The sequence below is a fragment of the Meles meles genome, chromosome 8 (assembly GCF_922984935.1).
Source record: "Meles meles chromosome 8, mMelMel3.1 paternal haplotype, whole genome shotgun sequence".
NCBI lineage: Eukaryota > Metazoa > Chordata > Mammalia > Carnivora > Mustelidae > Meles > Meles meles.
The window spans coordinates 108,848,421-108,867,080 of NC_060073.1; the positions used below are offsets into that span (position 1 = coordinate 108,848,421).

Below are 18,660 nucleotides of genomic sequence, written 5' to 3' on the forward strand. Positions count from 1 at the left end.
CCTGCAAATATCTAGTTTACCATCATCACTTTAGGGAAGAAGATCCTAGAACCCAAAATATATTAGCCAGTAAGAAATGAGTTCCACCACCAAATTTAAGGAAAATTATTTTGCCCATGAAACATACACGATGATAAAATCTCAGTATCATTTTATTTTTTATGTCCCATTATTCTATAAAAGATCCAAGTTGGCTAGCCTACCAAAAATTATATTACCTAAAAAAATTCTCTATATTTTTTATTGTATTCATTATCATTTCAGATATGGACTGCATTTAAGCTGCCCCTCTCCCTCCATCACTGGAACTTTATCATGAAGTCCTCGAGTCCTGAATTACAACCGCATCCAGTAGTTTCATCAGCAGAGACTGAGCTAAGAGTAAAGAGAATCATGGAGAAACTAGACCAGTTGATCCCACCCAGACCTTTCACCCACAGGAGCACCCCCACCAGTGCTGCTCAGGGCACAGCCTCCATAGTTCACCCTCGAGATGCCTACTGCAGGGAGGATCCACTAGACATCCTGCTGGAGGTGAGGGACCACTTGGGTCACAGGAAGGAATATGGCGGTCACTTCCGGAGGGCCAGGATGTCCTCCCCAGCCTTGAAGGCAGGTGCTTCTGGAAAGGTGACAGATTTCAACAATGGCACTTACCTTGTCAGTTTCACCCTCTTCCAGGAGGGCTGGGTCTGTCTGTCTGTCCTACTCATCCACCCCAGTGAAGGGGTGTCGGCTCCCTGGAGGGCAAGGAACCATGGCTATGATAGGGTGATCTTCACGGGCCAAGTTGTCAGTGGCACCTCCTGCACTGATACTGATTGTGCCCTGGTTTTAAGCTCCAGCACTGAGCTCTGTGAGTACTTGCATGCTCAAGACCAAGAAGCTTCTACAGCGTGAGACCTCAGCACGTGCCCTGTGTTGCACTCACTCACATGCATTCCAAAAACACAGAGGTTTCTTATCTTATCAGACAAGAAGGGAGCCTCTTCAAAATGTAAATAATTATTTCTGGAGACTACCTGGGAAAATGTGGTAATGTTTTAGCCTCCATATTGATCCAAAGGAAAGCGCTCTGAATATATCAATTTTGGGACTCTATGAAGAACCATTTTAGAAAAAAAAAATCTGTGAATTCATTTTCATTTGGGAACAGTGCCTTATGTTCCAGTAGTCACCAGTCTTTTTTTTTTTTTCAGATCTGTTTTTATTTCTTATTTTTTATAAACATATAATGTATTTTTATCCCCAGGGGTACAGGTCTGTGAATCGCCAAGTTTACACACTTCACAGCACTCACCATAGCCCCAATGTCCATAACCCCCTCCCCCTCTCCCAACCCCACCTCCCCCCAGCAACCCCCAGTTTGTTTTGTGTGATTAAGAGTCAATTATGGTTTGTCTCCCTCCCAATCCCATCTTGTTTCATTTATTCTTCTCCTATCGCCTTAAGCCCCCATGTTGCATCTCCATATCCTCATATCAGGGAGATCATATGATAGTTGTCTTTCTCCGATTGCCTTATTTCACTAAGCATGATACGCTCTAGTTCCATCCACGTCGTCACAAATGGCAAGATTTCATTTCTTTTGATGGCTGCATAGTATTCCACTGTGTATATATACCACTTCTTCTTTATCCATTCATCTGTTGATGGACATCTAGGTTCTTTCCATAGTTTGGCTATTGTAGACATTGCTGCTATAAACATTCAGGTGCACGTGCCCCTTCAGATCACTACGTTTGTATCTCTAGGGTAAATACCCAGTAGTGCAATTGCTGGGTCATAAGGTAGTTCTATTTTCAACATTTTGAGGAACCTCCATGCTGTTTTCCAGAGTGGTTGCACCAGCTTGCATTCCCACCAAGAGTGTAGGAGGGTTCCCCTTTCTCCACATCCTCGCCAGCATCTGTCATTTCCTGACTTGTTAATTTTAGCCATTCTGACTGGTGTGAGGTGATATCTCATTGTGGTTTTGATTTGTATTTCCCTGATGCCGAGTGACGTGGAGCACTTTTTCATGTGTCTGTTGGCCATCTGGATGTCTTCTTTGCCAAAATGTCTGTTCATGTCCTCTGCCCATTTCTTGATTGGATTGTTTGTTCTTTGGGTGTTGAGTTTGCTAAGTTCCTTATAGATTTTGGATACTAACCCTTTATCTGATATGTCGTTTGCAAATATCTTCTCCCATTCTGTCAGTTGTCTTTTGGTTTTGTTAACTGTTTCCTTTGCTATGCAAAAGCTTTTGATCTTGATGAAATCCCAATAGGTCATTTTTGCCCTTGCTTCCCTTGCCTTTGCCGATGTTCCTAGGAAGATGTTGCTGTGGCTGAGGTCGAAGAGGTTCCTGCCTGTGTTCTCCTCAAGGATTTTTTTTTTTAATATTTTATTTATTTATTTGACAGAGAGAGATCACAAGTAGACAGAGAGGCAGGCAGAGAGAGAGGGGAAAGCAGGCTCCCTGCCGAGCAGAGAGCCCGATGCGGGACTCGATCCCAGGACCCTGAGATCATGACCTGAGCCGTAGGCAGCAGCTTAACCCACTGAGCCACCCAGGCGCCCAGTCTCCTCAAGGATTTTGATGGATTCCTTTCTCACATTGAGGTCCTTCATCAATTTTGAGTCTATTTTTGTGTGTGGTGTAAGGAAGTGGTCCAATTTCATTTTTCTGCATGTGGCTGTCCAATTTTCCCAGCACCATTTATTGAAGAAGCTGTCTTTTTTCCATTGGACATTCTTTCCTGCTTTGTCGAAGATGAGTTGACCATAGAGTTGAGGGTCGATTTCTGGACTCTCTATTCTGTTCCATTGTTCTATGTGTCTGTTTTTGTGCCAGTACCATACTGTCTTGATGATGACAGCTTTGTAATAGAGCTTGAAGTCTGGAATTGTGATGCCACCAACTTTGGCTTTCTTTTTCAATATTCCTTTGGCTATTCGAGGTCTTTTCTGGTTCCATATAAATTTTAGGATTACTTGTTCCATTTCTTTGAAAAAAATGGATGGTATTTTGATAGGGATTGCATTAAATGTGTAGATTGCTTTAGGTAGCATGGACATTTTCACAATATTTATTCTTCCAATCCAGAAGCATGGAACATTTTTCCATTTCTTTGTGTCTTCCTCAATTTCTTTCATGAGTAATTTATAATTTTCTGCATATAGATTCTTAGCCTCTTTGGTTAGGTTTATTCCTAGGTATCTTATAGTTTTAGGTGCAATTGTAAATGGGATTGACTCCTTAATTTCTCTTTCTTCTGTCTTGTTGTTGGTGTACAGAAATGCAACTGATTTCTGTGCATTGATTTTACATCCTGACACTTTACTGAATTCCTGTACAAGTTCTAGTAGTTTTGGAGTGGAGTCTTTTGGGTTTTCCACATATAGTATCATATCATCTGCAAAGAGTGATAGTTTGACTTCTTCTTTGCCAATTTGGATGCCTTTAATTTCCTTTTGTTGTCTGATTGCTGAGGCTAGGACTTCTAGTACTATGTTGAATAGCAGTGGCGCTAATGGACATCCCTGCCGTGTTCCTGACCTTAACGGAAAAGCTTTCAGTTTTTCTCCATTGAGAATGACATTTGCAATGGGTTTTTCATAGATGGCTTTGATAATATTGAGGTATGTGCCCTCTATCCCTACACTTTGAAGAGTTTTGATCAGGAAGGGATGCTGTACTTTGTCAAATGCTTTTTCAGCATCTATTGGGAGTATCATATGGTTCTTGTTCTTTCTTTTATTAATGTGTTCTATCACATTGATTGATTTGCGGATGTTGAACCAACCCTGCAGCCCTGGAATAAATCCCACTTGATCGTGGTGAATAATCCTTTTAATGTACTGTTGAATCCTATTGGCTAGTATTTTGGTGAGAATTTTTGCATCTGTGTTCATCAAGGATATTGGTCTGTAGTTCTCTTTTTTGGTGGGATCCTTGTCTGGTTTTGGGATCAAGGTGATGCTGGCCTCATAGAATGAGTTTGGAAGTTTTCCTTCCATTTCTATTTTTTGGAACAGTTTCAGGAGAATAGGAACGAGTTCTTCTTTAAATGTTTGGTAGAATTCCCCTGGGAAGCCGTCTGGCCCTGGGCTTTTGTTTGTTTGGAGATTTTTGATGACTGTTTCAATCTCCTTACTGGTTATGGGCCTGTTCAGGTTTTCTATTTCTTCCTGGTTCAGTTGTGGTAGTTTATATGTCTCTAGGAATGCATCCATTTCTTCCAGATTGTCCAATTTGTTGGCGTAGAGATGCTCATAGTATGTTCTTATAATTGTCTGTATTTCTTTGGTGTTAGTTGTGATCTCTCCTCTTTCATTCATGATTTGATTTATTTGGGTCCTTTCTCTTTTCTTTTTGATGAGTCTGGCCAGGGGTTTATCAATCTTATTGATTCTTTCAAAGAACCAGCTCCTAGTTTCATTGATTTTCTTTTTTTTTTTTTTTTTTTGGTTTCTATTTCATTGATTTCTGCTCTGATCTTTATGATTTCTCTTCTCCTGCTGGGTTTAGGGTTTCTTTCTTGTTCTTTCTCTAGCTCCTTTTGGTGTAGGGTTAGGTTGTGTACTTGAGACCTTTCTTGTTTCTTGAGAAAGGCTTGTACCGCTATATATTTTCCTCTCAGGACTGCCTTTGCTGTGTCCCACAGATTTTGAGCCGTTGTGTTTTCATTATCATTTGTTTCCATGAATTTTTTCAATTCTTCTTTAATTTCCTGGTTGACCCATTCATTCTTTAGAAGGATGCTGTTTAGTCTCCATGTATTTGGGTTCTTTCCAGCTTTCCTCTTGTGATTGATTTCTAGCTTCACAGCATTGTGGTCTGAAAATATGCAGGGAATGATCCCAATCTTTTGATACCGGTTGAGAGCTGATTTGTGACCCAGGATGTGATCTATTCTGGAGAATGTTCCATGTGCACTAGAGAAGAATGTGTATTCTGTTGCTTTGGGATGAAATGTTCTGAATATATCTGTGATGTCCGTCAGGTCCAGTGTGTCATTTAAGGCCTTTATTTCCTTGTTGATCTTTTGCTTGGATGATCTGTCCATTTCAGTGAGGGGAGTGTTAAAGTCCCCTACTATTATTGTATTATTGTTGATGTGTTTCTTTGATTTTGTTATTAATTGGTTTATATAGTTGGCTGCTCCCACTTTAGGGGCATAGATATTTAAAATTGTTAGATCTTCTTGTTGGACAGACCCTTTGAGTAGGATATAGTGTCCTTCCTCATCTCTTATTATAGTCTTTGGCTTAAAATCTAATTGATCTGATATAAGGATTGCCACTCCAGCTTTCTTCTGATGCCCATTAGCATGGTAAATTGTTTTCCACCCCCTCACTTTAAATCTGGAGGTGTCTTCGCGTCTAAAATGAGTTTCTTGTAGGCAACATACTGATGGGTTTTGTTTTTTTATCCATTCTGATACCCTGTGTCTTTTGATTGGGGCATTTAGCCCATTAACATTCAGGATAACTATTGAGAGATATGAATTTAGTACCATTGTATGGCCTGTAAGGTGACTGTTACTGTATATTGTCTCTGTACCTTTCTGATCTACTACTTTTAGGCTCTCTCTTTGCTTAGAGGACCCCTTTCAATATTTCCTGGAGAGCTGGTTTGGTGTTTGCAAATTCTTTCAGTTTTTGTTTGTCCTGGAAGGCTTTTATCTCTTTCTATTTTCAATGATAGCCTAGCTGGATATAGTATTCTTGGCTGCATGTTTTTCTCATTTAGTGCTCTGAATATGTCATGCCAGCTCTATCTGGCCTGCCAGGTCTCTGTGGATAAGTCTGGTGCCAATCTAATATTTTTACCATTGTATATTACAGACTTCTTTTTCCAGGCTGCTTTCAGGATTTTCTCTTTGTCACTAAGACTTGTAAATTTTACTATTAGGTGACAGGGTATGGGCTTATTCTTGTTGATTTTGAGGGGGGGTTCTCTGCAACTCCTGGATTTTGATGCTTGTTCCCTTTGCCATATTAGGGAAATTCTCTCCAATAACTCTCTCCAATAGACCTTCTGCTCCCCTCTCTGTTTCTTCTTCTTCTGGAATCCCAATTATTCTAATGTTGTTTCGTCTTATGGTGTCACTTACCTCTCGAATTCTCCCCTCGTGGTCCAGTAGCTGTTTGTCCCTCTTTTGCTCAGCTTCTTTATTCTCTGTCATTTGGTCTTCTATATCACTAATTCTTTCTTCTGCCTCATTGATCCTAGCAGTGAGAGCCTCCATTTTTTATTGCACCTCATTAATAGCTTTTTTAATTTCAACTTGGTTAGATTTTAGTTCTTTAATTTCTCCAGAAAGGGCTTTTATATCTCCAGAGAGGGTTTCTCTAATATCTTCCATGCCTTTTTCGAGCCCAGCTAGAACCTTCAGAATCGTCATTCTGAACTCTAGATCTGACATACTACCAATGTCCGTGTTGATTAGGTCCCCAACCTTCGGTACTGCCTCTTGTTCTTTTGTTTGTGGTGATTTTTTCCGCCTTGTCATTTTGTCCAGATAAGAGGATATGAAGGATCAAATAAAATAGTAAAAGGGTGGCAAAGACCCCAGAAAAATGCACTGTAACCAAATCAGAAGAGACCCCAAATTGTGGGGGAGGGGGAGAAAGGGGATAAAAAGAGGTTCAGGGAAAAGAAAAAAAAAGAAAAAATTAAAAAAAGAAATAAAAAATATAAAAAAGAAAGAAAAAATATATATTTTAGATAAACTAGTCAAAAAACGTTAAAAAGGGTAAAAGTTTTAAAAAATTTAGTAGAAAAAAAAAAAGAAAAAAAATTGAATTAACCGCAAGACTAAAGAATCATGGGGAGAAAGCCATGAGTTCCGTGCTTTGCTTTCTCCTCCCCTGGAATTCCGCTGCTGTCCTTGGTATTGAACCTGCTTTCCTTGATAGATAAACTTCATCCTGGTTGGATATTTTGTTGATCTTCTGGGTGAGGGGCCTGTTGTAGAGTCACCAGTCTTTTTTGATATTTAACCCCTATAAGTGAAATAAAAATATATGTAAACAAAATAAAAATTGAAATGGAATGAGAAACATACATGTAAGTGTGTGTTCAAATATATTCTTAGTGCACCTCAATAAATTACCTTTCACCCCTACTAGGTATCTGCACCCCTGGACTTTGTAATAAGCAAAGGAAGGGAAATTTAATCAATGGCCTGAAACTGTGAGTATGGTAGTCAATTATTAGCACTAAGAAATCTCTGAAGCAATAAGTAATGTGGCTGCTAGTGTTCCCTGATCTTTGGGGTCACCTGCAGATTAATTTTTGTATCTGTCTCTTTAAGGTCAAATGTGAATGTTGAGATTATGGAAAACAATGCCATTAATGTCTCCAAATACAACAGTAAGTTCTCCCTGGGATGATGGGTGGTGCTTAGCCATAAACTCATTCAAAGGGTTTCTTTCTTCTGGTGGACTTGTTCATTGTTATCTGCCCTGTTGGTACTCTGCACATCAGTCTTCTCCGTGGTGAGCCAAGATATCAGTTACCCAAGTGAATAATGATTGGAATCACTAGGGTATCATAAACCTGTTTACGTAACTGTAATTCATCATTAATCTACTTATCAGGCAACAGATTACCCGCTCGTTCAACATGATAACCTTCAACTGTCAAAACTCTCTATTTACACCTAGGTGTTTCCCTCCCCACATCAGCACCATCATCTCCTTCCCACATCACTATAAGCCCAAAAATCACCATCTAGACGTTTCCAACCTGCCATCTAAGAGTCTCTTATGTTGAGATATGTTTTTTTTAATACTCAATTTGTTAAGAGTTCTTATAAATGTATATTGAATGTTGTTATATATTCATTCTCTGCATCTATTAAGGTGCTCATGTGATTTGTATCCTAATTTGGTAATACATGTATCACATTGATTTGCAGGTACTGAACCATCCTTGCATTCCTGGAATAAATCTCACTCAAGTGGGGTATATGTTTTTAATGTATTGTTGAATTTGGTTTGTTAATATTTTGTTAAGGTTTTTTTTCATCTAAGTTCATCATGGATATTGACCTATAATTTTGTCTGTATGATGTATTTGCCTAGTTTTGGTATGAAGGTAGTGCTGACCTTTCAAAATGAGTTTGGAAGCATTCTTTCTTTATAATTTTTTGGAATGATTTGAGAAAACTAGGTACTAACTTTTCTTTGGGTATTTATTAGAATTCACCTGTGACGCTGTCTGGTTCTGGACTTTTGTTTTTTGAAAAGTTTCGAGTTACTGATTCATTTTCAGTCCTTGTAATTGGTCTATTCAGATTTTCTATTTCTTTGTAATTCAGAGTTGGAAAGCTGTTCATTTCTTCTAGGATTTCCAAATTTTTGGCCTGTAATTGTTCATATAATCTCTTATGATACTTTATATATGTAGTATCATTTGTAAATTCTGTTTTCACTTCTTTTTAAGATTTATTTGAGAGAAGGAGAGATCTAATGAATGGGCAGATGAGAGGGAGAAGCAAGGCTCCCTGTTGAGCAGGGAGCCAGATGTAGAGCTTGCTCTCAGGACCCTGAGATCATGACCTGAGCCTAAGTCCAATGCTTAACTGACTGAGCCACCCACGCATCCCTCCTTTTTCATTTCTGGTTTTATTTGTGTTCTCTTGTTTTCATTGATGAATCTGGATAGTGGTTAATTGATTCCATTTACCTTTTCAAAGAACCAGCTTTTAGTTCATTGATCTTTTCTAATTTTTTTCAGGCTCTGTTCCATATATTTCGACTCTGATCTTTAGTAAGTCTTTTCTCCTACTAACTTTAGGCTTTGTTCTTTTTCTCTAGTTTCTTTAGGTATAAAATTGGACTGTTTATTTGGACTTTTTTGGTTTAGTTTTTGCTATAGTGCTACAAGCTTTCTCTTAGAACTGTTTTTACCATGTCCCATAGATTTGGGGGAGTTGTGGTTCTGTTTTCATTTGCCTCAAGGTGTTTTTTCACTTCCTTTGATTTTTTTTTAACCCATTAGTTGTTTAGTAACTTGCTGTTTAGTCTCCATCTGTTCATGGTTTTTCCAGTTCTTCTTGTAATTGATTCCTCATTTCATACCATTGTGTTTGGAAAAGGTGTTTGATAAGATTTCAGTCTTTTTTAATACAATGAGACTCGTTTTGTGGCCTAACATGTGATCTATCCTGGAGAATGTTCCCTATGCACTTTAAAAAATGTGCGTTCTGAAGGTTTTGAATGAAATTTTCTATAGATCTCTGTTAAGTCTATTTGATCTAATGTGTCATTTAAGGCCAGTGTTTCCTTATTGAAAGGATCTGGATGATGTAACCAGTGATGAAAGCGTGGAGTATTTAAGTCTTCTACTATTATTGTGCTACTGTCAATTTCCTCTTGTGTCTGTGAATATTTGTTTTGTGTATTTAGGTGCTCCTATTTTGGGTTGCATAAATACTACAAACATTATATCCCCTGCTTGGATTTAGCCCTTTATCATTATGTGATGCCTTTTTCTGTTTTAAAGTCTATTTTGTCCTACACAAATATTGTATACCAGCTTTCTTTTTTAATTTTCATTTATGTGGAATATCTTACTTTCCTTCACTGTCAGCTTGTGTGTCTTTAGATCTGAAATGAGTCTCTTGTCGGCAGCATACAGATGGTCTTAGTTTTTTTATCTGTTTTGCCACCTTATGTCTCTTTTTTCTTTCTGAGAAGTTTTAATTATAAATTTAATTTATTTCACATGAATATGCCTATTCAGATGTTCTGTTTCAACTTGTATCAATTTTGTAAGTTGTATTTTTCAAAGAATTTATCCATCTCATTTAAACTTTGAAATTTGTTGGCATTCATTTTTATTGTAGTATTGCTTTGTTACCTTTTAATATCTACAGAATCTTTAGAGATCCTTTCTCATTTCTTTTTTTTTTTTAATATTTTATTTATTTAGTTGACAGAGAGAGAGGTCACAAGTAGGCAGAGAGGCAGGCAGAGAGAGAGGGAGAAACAGGCTTCTCACTGAGCAGAGAGCCCGATGCGGGGCTCGATCCCAGGACCCTGAGATCATGACCTGAGCCGAAGGCAGAGGCTTAAACCACTGAGCCACCCAGGCGCCCCTCTCATTTCTAATATTGGTAATTTGTGCATTCTTTTCTCCTTCTTTCCTTTTGATTAGAGCATGTAGTCCATTTAAATTAATTATAGATAGGTATGTACTTATTGCTATATTTTTCATTGTTTTCTGGTTCTTTTAATGGTTCTTTTGTTCTTGTTTTCCCTTTTAATTTATTTTCTTGACAATTATATTTGGGTTCCTTCCTCATTTGTTCATCTATTACAGATTTTTGTTCATGGATCCCATAAGGTTCATATATTCACATTTATGTATTAAGCTGATAGTCAATTAAGTTTAAATGCATTGTAAAACAGTACAATTTTATTCCCCCCACTGCCCATTTTTTTGATGTCTTATTTTACATCTTTTTATTTTGTGTAACCTTTAACTGTTTTTATAGTCATAGTTTTACCTATTTTTGTATTTAACTTTCATACTAGTTCTTTAAGTGGCTGATTTACTGCCTTTACTGATAGTTGCTTTTATCAATGAATTTTTCTTTTATATATATTCTATATATTTATATATAAATGTATGTATGTATTTCTCATTATAACCTATTTTCTGTTTAAAGAAAACCCTTTATCATTTCTTGTAAGTGCAGTTTAGTGGTGATTAATTCCTTTAGTTTTTGCTACTCCAGGAAACTCTATATTTCTATTAATTCTGAATGATAACCTTGCTAGGTAGAGTATTCTTTATAAGTTTTTCCTTTCAGCACTCTAAATATATTCCTCCACTCCCTTCTGGCCTGCAAAGTTTCTGCTAAACATCAGCTGATAGTCTTATGGAGTTTCCTATGTATGTGATTGTTTTCTCTTGCTGATTTTAATATTCTCTATCTTTAACTTTTGACTTTTGCCATTTTAGATGGTATATCATGTCTTGGTATAGATCTCTTTGGACTCAACCAGTTTGGGACTCTCTCTGCTTCCTAGACCTGGCTGTCTATTTCCTTCTCCAGGTTAGATAAGTTTTCAGCCATTATTTATTCAAATAAGTTTTCTGCCCACTTATCACTTTTTCTTCTTCTGGGATCTCTATAATGCAAATGTAAGTATGTTTGATGTTATTACGTGGCTACCTTACCATTTTTTATTTTTAACATTTATTTTACAGTGTTGAGGTATCTTTCATCTATCCCTACTTTCCTGATGATTTTTCTCAAGTAAGGATACTGTATTTTGTCAAATGTTTTTTTTCTTTATCTATTGAAAGGATCTTATCAAACTCAACATCCAAAAAAAAAAAAAAAATAATCCAGTTAAGAAATGGGTCAAAGACATGAATACTTTTCCAAAGAAGACATCCAGATGTCTAACAGATACAGGAAAAGATGCTCAACATCACTCATCATCAGGGAAATTCCAATCAAAATAACAATGAGACACCACCCACACCTGTCAGAATGGCTAAAATTGACAAGTCAGGAAATAACAGATGTTGGTGAGGATGCAAAGAAAGGGGATGCTCCTAACTGCTGGTGGGAATGCAAGCTGGTGCAGCAACACTGGAAAACATCATGGAGGTTGCTCAAAAAAGTTAAAAATAGAACTATCCTATGACCCAGCAATTGCATCACTAGGTATTTATCCTAAGGGTAAAAAATGCTAATTCAAAGGGGCACACACAGCCAATGATTATAGCAGCACTATCCACAATAGTCAAATTATGTAAAGGGTCCAAATGTCCATCAATTGATGAATGGATAAAGAAGAGGTGGTATACATCTTCACACATACACATATGTGTGGTATACACACACATGTGTATACACACACACAGTGGAATATTAGTGATCAAAAAAAAATGACATCTTGCCATTTGCAACAATATGGATTGAACTAGAGGGTATTATGCTAAACAAAATAATTCAGTCCAAGAAAGACAAATGTTATAGTCTTTCACTCATATGTAGAATTTAAGAAACAAAACGGATGAACATAGGGGAAAGGAAGGAAAATTCAATGAAAACAGAGAGAGAGGACAAACCATAAGAGACTCTTAACTATAGAGAAAAACTGAGGGTTGCTAGAGGGGAGGTGTGTAGGGGGAGGGGGTTATGGACTAAATGGGTGATGGGCATTAAGGAGGGTGTGAGTACTGGGGGATTTATGTCAGTAGTGAATCACTAAATTCTACCCCTGAACCCTACTCCTCCAAAAAAAAACTAGCTTTCGTGCCATTCAGCTTGGGTGATTCCCACTATTCTGTCTTCCAGATTCTGTTCTTCTGTTTCATCTAATCCATTGTTGGTTTACTCTAGTTTACTTTGCATTTCAGTTTGTGTTCTTCAGCTCTGGCTCATTTTTACATTTTCTTTTTCTCTTTTTTTTTTTTTTTAAAGATTTTATTTATTTATTTGACACAGAGAGAGATACAAGTAGGCAGAGAGGCAGGCAGAGAGAGAGGAGGAAGCAGGCTCACCTGCGGAGCAGAGAGCCCAATGCGGGGCTCGATCCCAGGACCCTAAGATCATGACCTGAGCCGAAGGCAGCGGCTTAATCCACTGAGCCACCCAGGCGCCCCCATTTTTACATTTTCTAACTCTTTACTGAAGTTCTCCATTTGCCCATTTTGGTCAGTGTCTTTATAACCATTACTTTGAACACTTTCTCGGGTCAATTACTTATCTCTGTTTCATTTGGGTTTTTCTGGAGTTTTATTTTTTTATTTTTTTATTTTTTCATTTGGAACGTAATTCTTTATTCCTCGTTTTGCTTGACTTTTTGTGGGTTTTGTTTTATTTTGTTTTTAATGAATTAAGCAGAATAGTTACCTCTCTCTGTCTTAAAAGAGTGGCCTTGTGTAGGAGCATTCTCTGTGTAAACTGCATGCCTGGAGGTTTTAGCACCAGGATGCCAAAACCTGGATGACTGGGGCTGGAGCAGGCATGGGGCTGGGGTCTCCAGGGTCTTGGGGGGTGGGCCACCCTCCTGAGATAGCTGGGCCTGGAGTGGGCATGGGCCAGGGGATCCTGCTGTGTCCATCCTTGTGAGATGGCTGAGTCTAGAGTGGGTACATGCCAGCAGGTTCCTGGTGTCCACCATGCCAGGGCTGCCTGAGCCACTGTGGCAGGATGGCTGGGTCAGGCATGGCCTGGGGAAATCCTGTGGCCTGCCACTCTGGGGCCCGTTGGCAGGACAGATGGAGCTGGGGATGGGGTGATGTCTTTGGGGGCAGCGGGAGCTGATGTGAACTTGAGGACCTGGACTTCCTAGGGCAGTCCTAATAAACTGACTAGAGCACCTGGACCCTGCTCCCATCCAGGCTATTACAGTGGAGGGGGAGGGCATGCGCGTGCGTGCACACACACGCACACACTCACTCCTTGTCCATCTCCAACCCCAAAAAGAGTTTCAGTAGTGCCACTACTTTTTTGGCAGATGATTCAGTGTGAGTGAGTGCATTTCCTTTACTTAAACACTAGTTGCCTTTTAAATGCCCCAGAACAAGCAAGTCTGATATCCCTCCCTAATCAAGTTGCTGCATTGGAGGTAGGGCTCCTATGGTTACCATCATCTTTTTATTCTCCTCTCTGTGGTCCCTCTATCATTCATTGTGAAGTAGCTGTTCAACCAGCCCTCGGTTCTTCAGGAGGAATTGCTGTGTATGTGGGGGTAGACTTGGTGTATCCATGGAAGGGGGTGACTTCAGGGTCTGCCTACGCTGCCGTCCTGGACCCTCTTGTCAGAGAACTTCCAGTTTGATGATGTCATTTATAACACTATGACAAAGGGTGACAAACCTGAGGGTAAAATGATAAAATAATTGAGTTTTTATTACTAAGCAAGAATTGATAACTTTACTTTCAGAGGAAGCCAAACAAATATTTAAATTTTACCCAGAGGGTTCTTTCTGGGGGAAGAGGGGGAGAAAACATGGTCTCTACAATAAACTTTAATGAACACTATTTAAAAAATTCATATCAGAGAAAAATTTTACTAAAAATAACTATTTTTGGGGCGCCTGGGTGGCTCAGTGGGTTAAGCCGCTGCCTTCGGCTCAGGTCATGATCTCAGGGTCCTGGGATCGAGCCCCGCATCGGGCTCTCTGCTCGGCAGGGAGCCTGCTTCCTTCTCTCTCTCTCTGCCTGCCTATTTACTTGTGATCTCTCTCTGTCAAATAAATAAATAAAATATTAAAAAAAATAACTATTTTTTAAGAGGATGATGCTTCAATAGGGTTTTTCACCTCCCTCGTGACATATTAAGAAGATACTTAGAAATGATAGTAGGTTCTTAATAATTACTGATGAATATGTGATATTTTAGATCTTCTCTTGCTGTTATTTTTGCCAGGAAAAACAGTTCCAATGAAAAAGAAATGCAAGTTTGGAATGACAGCCACAGTCCCTGGGGGACATGTTTGGAAAGAGACATGGAATCCGGTCTCCTGTAGTTTGGCTCCAATGAAAATGAAAGAGGAAAATTCATATATATAATGGCAGATTCCATGATCCGCCAGTGGTTGGAATATTTCAAAAACAGTATCAACAGTATGCCTCAGTCTAAGCTATTATATACATCCCTTTCAGAAATTTTAATTTTTGTTCCAAGGAAGCAGTCGGATATGCCTTCTTCGTATTTCTTAACCACAACACACCGAAACTTTTCAAGACATAATTGTCTTTCCTTTAAAAGAATATGTTCATCTAACTGGAATGGAGGATGTGCAGAGAAGGTTTATTCCATCCCTATCCCAATGCCTGCCTCAGAATGTAGCCAGCATGCCCAGAAAGTCATTGACAGAGCTGAAAATAATGTAAGATTTTATATTTTCCATTTTCTACAGTTGGCATAAAGCTTAAAGGTGTGGATTCTAGATCCCGATGCCCCGGGGGCAAAATCTGGCTGCTGCAGGTCCTGTCTGGGTAATCTTGGGCAAGTTATACAACTGTTTTCCCTCTAAGTTTCTTCATCTGTAAGACGGGGGTTAAAATAGTACCCACCTGGTAAAATGAAGTAATATGCACAATGTTGCTAGAATTGTTTGTTACATAGGTAAGCCCTCTTTGGTGTAAGCTGCCGTCCCTATTGTCATTGCATGAAAAGAGAGATTCCAGGAGTAAGGCGATGACTTGGCGTCAGTTAGAAATAATACTTACAAGCATGGGCTGTGTTATCTAACATACATAGACTGTGCCACTTAGAAGCTATGGCCTTTGACGTGTTACTTATTTTCTGTGCCTCATTTTCCTCATCTAGCTACACAATGATATTATCTGGTGGTTGTTATGAAGACTAAATGAGATAATGGTTATAAACACTTAACAAGCAAGGCCCATAGACACATAGGGGTCAGTAAACAAGAGCTACTGTAGCTGTATCCCATATCCAAGTTGGGGTTGGAATCCAGTGGCTAAAATCCTAGACCAGTTGCTCCACCTACTAAACAAAGGACGCACCAGTAATAATTCAGAATTCACCGGGAGGTCTGAGCACTCGTGCCTGGCAAACTGTGACTTCCTGCCTACTGGGTCCTGGGTCCTGTCTGTCTTCCCTGGGGACAGTGCACCTTCTGTGGCTCTGTTATGGCCTGACGTGCTGCCCTTCTTGGGATCTCCAACTTAGAAGGTCAGCTGATCCTCCCAATAAAAAGGGGAAAGCAGTAGGGAACTTGTCTCCAAGCAATAGGTAGAATTCGCAACAAAAGGGAGGGAGTTGTGAACTGTGACCTCTGAACTCCTGCAGGTCTCAGTTTCCTCGTCTGTAAAACTCAGGATCTGGGGGTAATCTTCAGCATCACATTCCATAACAGTGGATCTCTTAGGTTATGAAGAGCACAGAATTTAATGACATTACCCCCTCTTTGTCTAACTTTTAAATTGCAGCAAAATATCTGTTGCACCTTTTGTTAAAAGTTAAATTTCACAGCAGGCTTTGGAAAAGGAAATTGAAGTAAATTAGAAACAGAACGAAGACAATGATACTGCCATTTTCCTTCAACCAATGCTCGGGTGTCTTTATTTCCAAACGCCGTGGGTGAGAACTTTAAATATAGCCCTTTACTTCAAAGACGGCACTTGTTCCAAAGCATTAATAATCCTTTTCTACATATTTTCCTCAGAAGTTCTAACTACAAAGCAGCTGGCCCCAGTCGTCTGATAAAGGCCCAATTTAGAGGATGGAAAATGGAAGGACTTCATTTTATTCTATTCGTCTTAGGCTCCTATTTTCATGGGTTCTAAGATTGGGTGGACAGTTTGCACAAGAATTGGGAGGCATTTCAAACCGAGGTGCAGCGTCTGTCGCAAGCTGTGTAGCCCTGAACAGGTCCATCTCTTGGTCTTCTACAACATGACAACATGACAATTGTGTGTGTTCTATGGATAAGAAGTTACATATGTTCTCTCGTAGAATCACATAGAAGCAAACTGACTGGGATGGGAAGCACTGACGTAACTTCATTGGAGCATGATGTAGTTAACTTTTTAGTTAATTTTTTGGTATTATTTTGTACATCTTGTGAGCTGTAGATTAAGCTTGAGGATAGAGAAAGGACTAGTTGATATCTTTGCATTTAAAAAAAAAAGACACACACAAGTAAACCTATTTCTCCAAATACTCTGTTTCCCTAAGACTGGAATTTTATATACTTACATATATACTATATATATATATGTAATATATATTTTTATATACTTACATATATACTATATATATATAAAACTTACGTCAGTGCTTACCATCCCCAGTCAATTTGCTTCTACATCATTCTACAAGGGAACTTCTTATATAACTTCTTATCCGTGGAATAATACTTCGGATTGTTCAAGTAAAAACTATTCCTTCATTTAAGCCTGTAATCAGTCATGATTCCCGTGTTATAAACACCAAACCTTTTCTCCTGTCTTTATCATCTTTGTAACTTTTCACTTGTTTCATCTTGGGATTGCCTATTGGTCATCAGCACTGAAGTCCATGGATCTGCATGAATCTGGAAGACTTCAACACCAACTTGCTGTGGACTTGGACAAGAATATCCACATCCAGTGGCAAAAACATGGCTACCCTCTGAATGGACCATTGATCTAGTCAGTGAAAGAAACTGAATATAGAGCTCGAGTCATTGACAGAACTGGAGGAGGAAAGAGCACTGTCATGGCTATTTCCCTGGGCCAGCATTTCAGACCCTTCCCCATCGATATTTTTATCCAAAGGACCCTCAATATCCACAAGGCTGTTCAACGTCTTCTTCTGAGAAGCCCAGACACTATGGTTATTATCAAGGCAGAAAACATCAGGGAGATGCACGGTGATGTGGAAAGATTCAGTGACTTTCATGGTTATGTCCAGTATCTTGCCATTAAGGATATCTTTCAAGATCTCAATGTGGGCATCGTCGATGCCTGGGATACAACAATTGCACGTGGCACAGATAATGTCCACCCACCGCAATCTGTAGTGAGAAATCAAGTTAGTATATTGTTAAACTATATTTGCCAGATAACCCCTCTGAAATCCATTCAGTTAATTAAAAACATTTATAAAGTGTTTGCTATCATGCCAGTTCCTGTGTTTGGCTCTGAACTCCCAATTAGCATGAGATAATCTGCACCATGGCTAATCCATAAACCACTGATTCAACCAAATTATTTCTAATTGGGCATCCACTTAAGAATAAAAATTAGAAATGCCCATGAAAAGGAGCTACACTTCTTGACCAGAGTCCTGCTACTCTTCACAAAAGGGAAGTCAAGACACCTAATGGTTATAAGCTATCTCCGATTCATAGAAATCCGGTGCAATAGTTATTTGAAAATATTTGGAGAAAGCAGTCCCATTTTCTTGTCTCTGCTGCTAAAAGACAAGCTCAGGATGGTTTCCAAGTGGCAAGAGAAGTTCCGTAAGGCAATTCTCCATGGCTGCTGTCCTAAAGGAGCAACCGAATTCTAGGCAGGGCCTCCTGGATACTGAAAACCTCTGACTTTCTCTCCCTATAAGAACTCCCACTGGTGGGAGCTAATAAGATTTGATAGAATTTATCCTCCAGGAATACAGAACAATACACATAAAGGCACAGTTCTCTAGGATTCAAGAAGCTGGTCACAACTTGGGATAAATCACATCAGCTCTCTGGGCCTATTTCCCAAATTAGGGAGTCAGTCTAAGGCTTGCGATTTCTTCAGACCTTGCTCTGTGCAGATCTGTGCGCTGTAGGTGGTACCTGAGGTACTGCGTAGAGGGGCAGGACTTAGAACAGGTGCCTGGCAGGCAGGGTACAAGTTCTGCCACACCACGTCAGCCAGGCTGTCAGCCAGGCTAACCTATAAGTGTGTTGGACTTGTCGGAGGGCTTTTGATTTGAAGAAAGCTCCACTGCTTAAAATATGTTGGAAAACCACAATGTAGATGATCAACAACGTTGGTTCCTGTAATCTACACATGTAGATTTTAATCTCTTTCTCTTGGATTGTAACAGACCTTCCCAAAACTTGACCAAACAAGAATGACTGATGGAATTTCAGTTGAAAGGTACAGTATAATTACTATAAAACAATTTGGCATCTTATTCTTCCTTAATTTTTCACTCTAAGCCATGCCCCAGATACCACGGGGCCTCTGA

The 18,660-nt window shown here is 39.1% G+C and overlaps 1 protein-coding gene across 1 annotated transcript; it reads left to right on the top strand.

Moving 5' to 3' along the window:
• Window positions 1-576: 576 nt before the first annotated feature.
• Window positions 577-17,646, top strand: LOC123949410 (NXPE family member 4-like). The gene is given in 6 exon segments (XM_046016840.1): window positions 577-883; window positions 886-997; window positions 7,305-7,363; window positions 14,395-14,511; window positions 14,514-14,591; window positions 17,006-17,646. Coding segments are annotated over 6 exon segments (1,299 nt in total). The 5' UTR covers window positions 577-591.
• The last annotated feature ends 1,014 nt before the right edge of the window (window positions 17,647-18,660 follow it).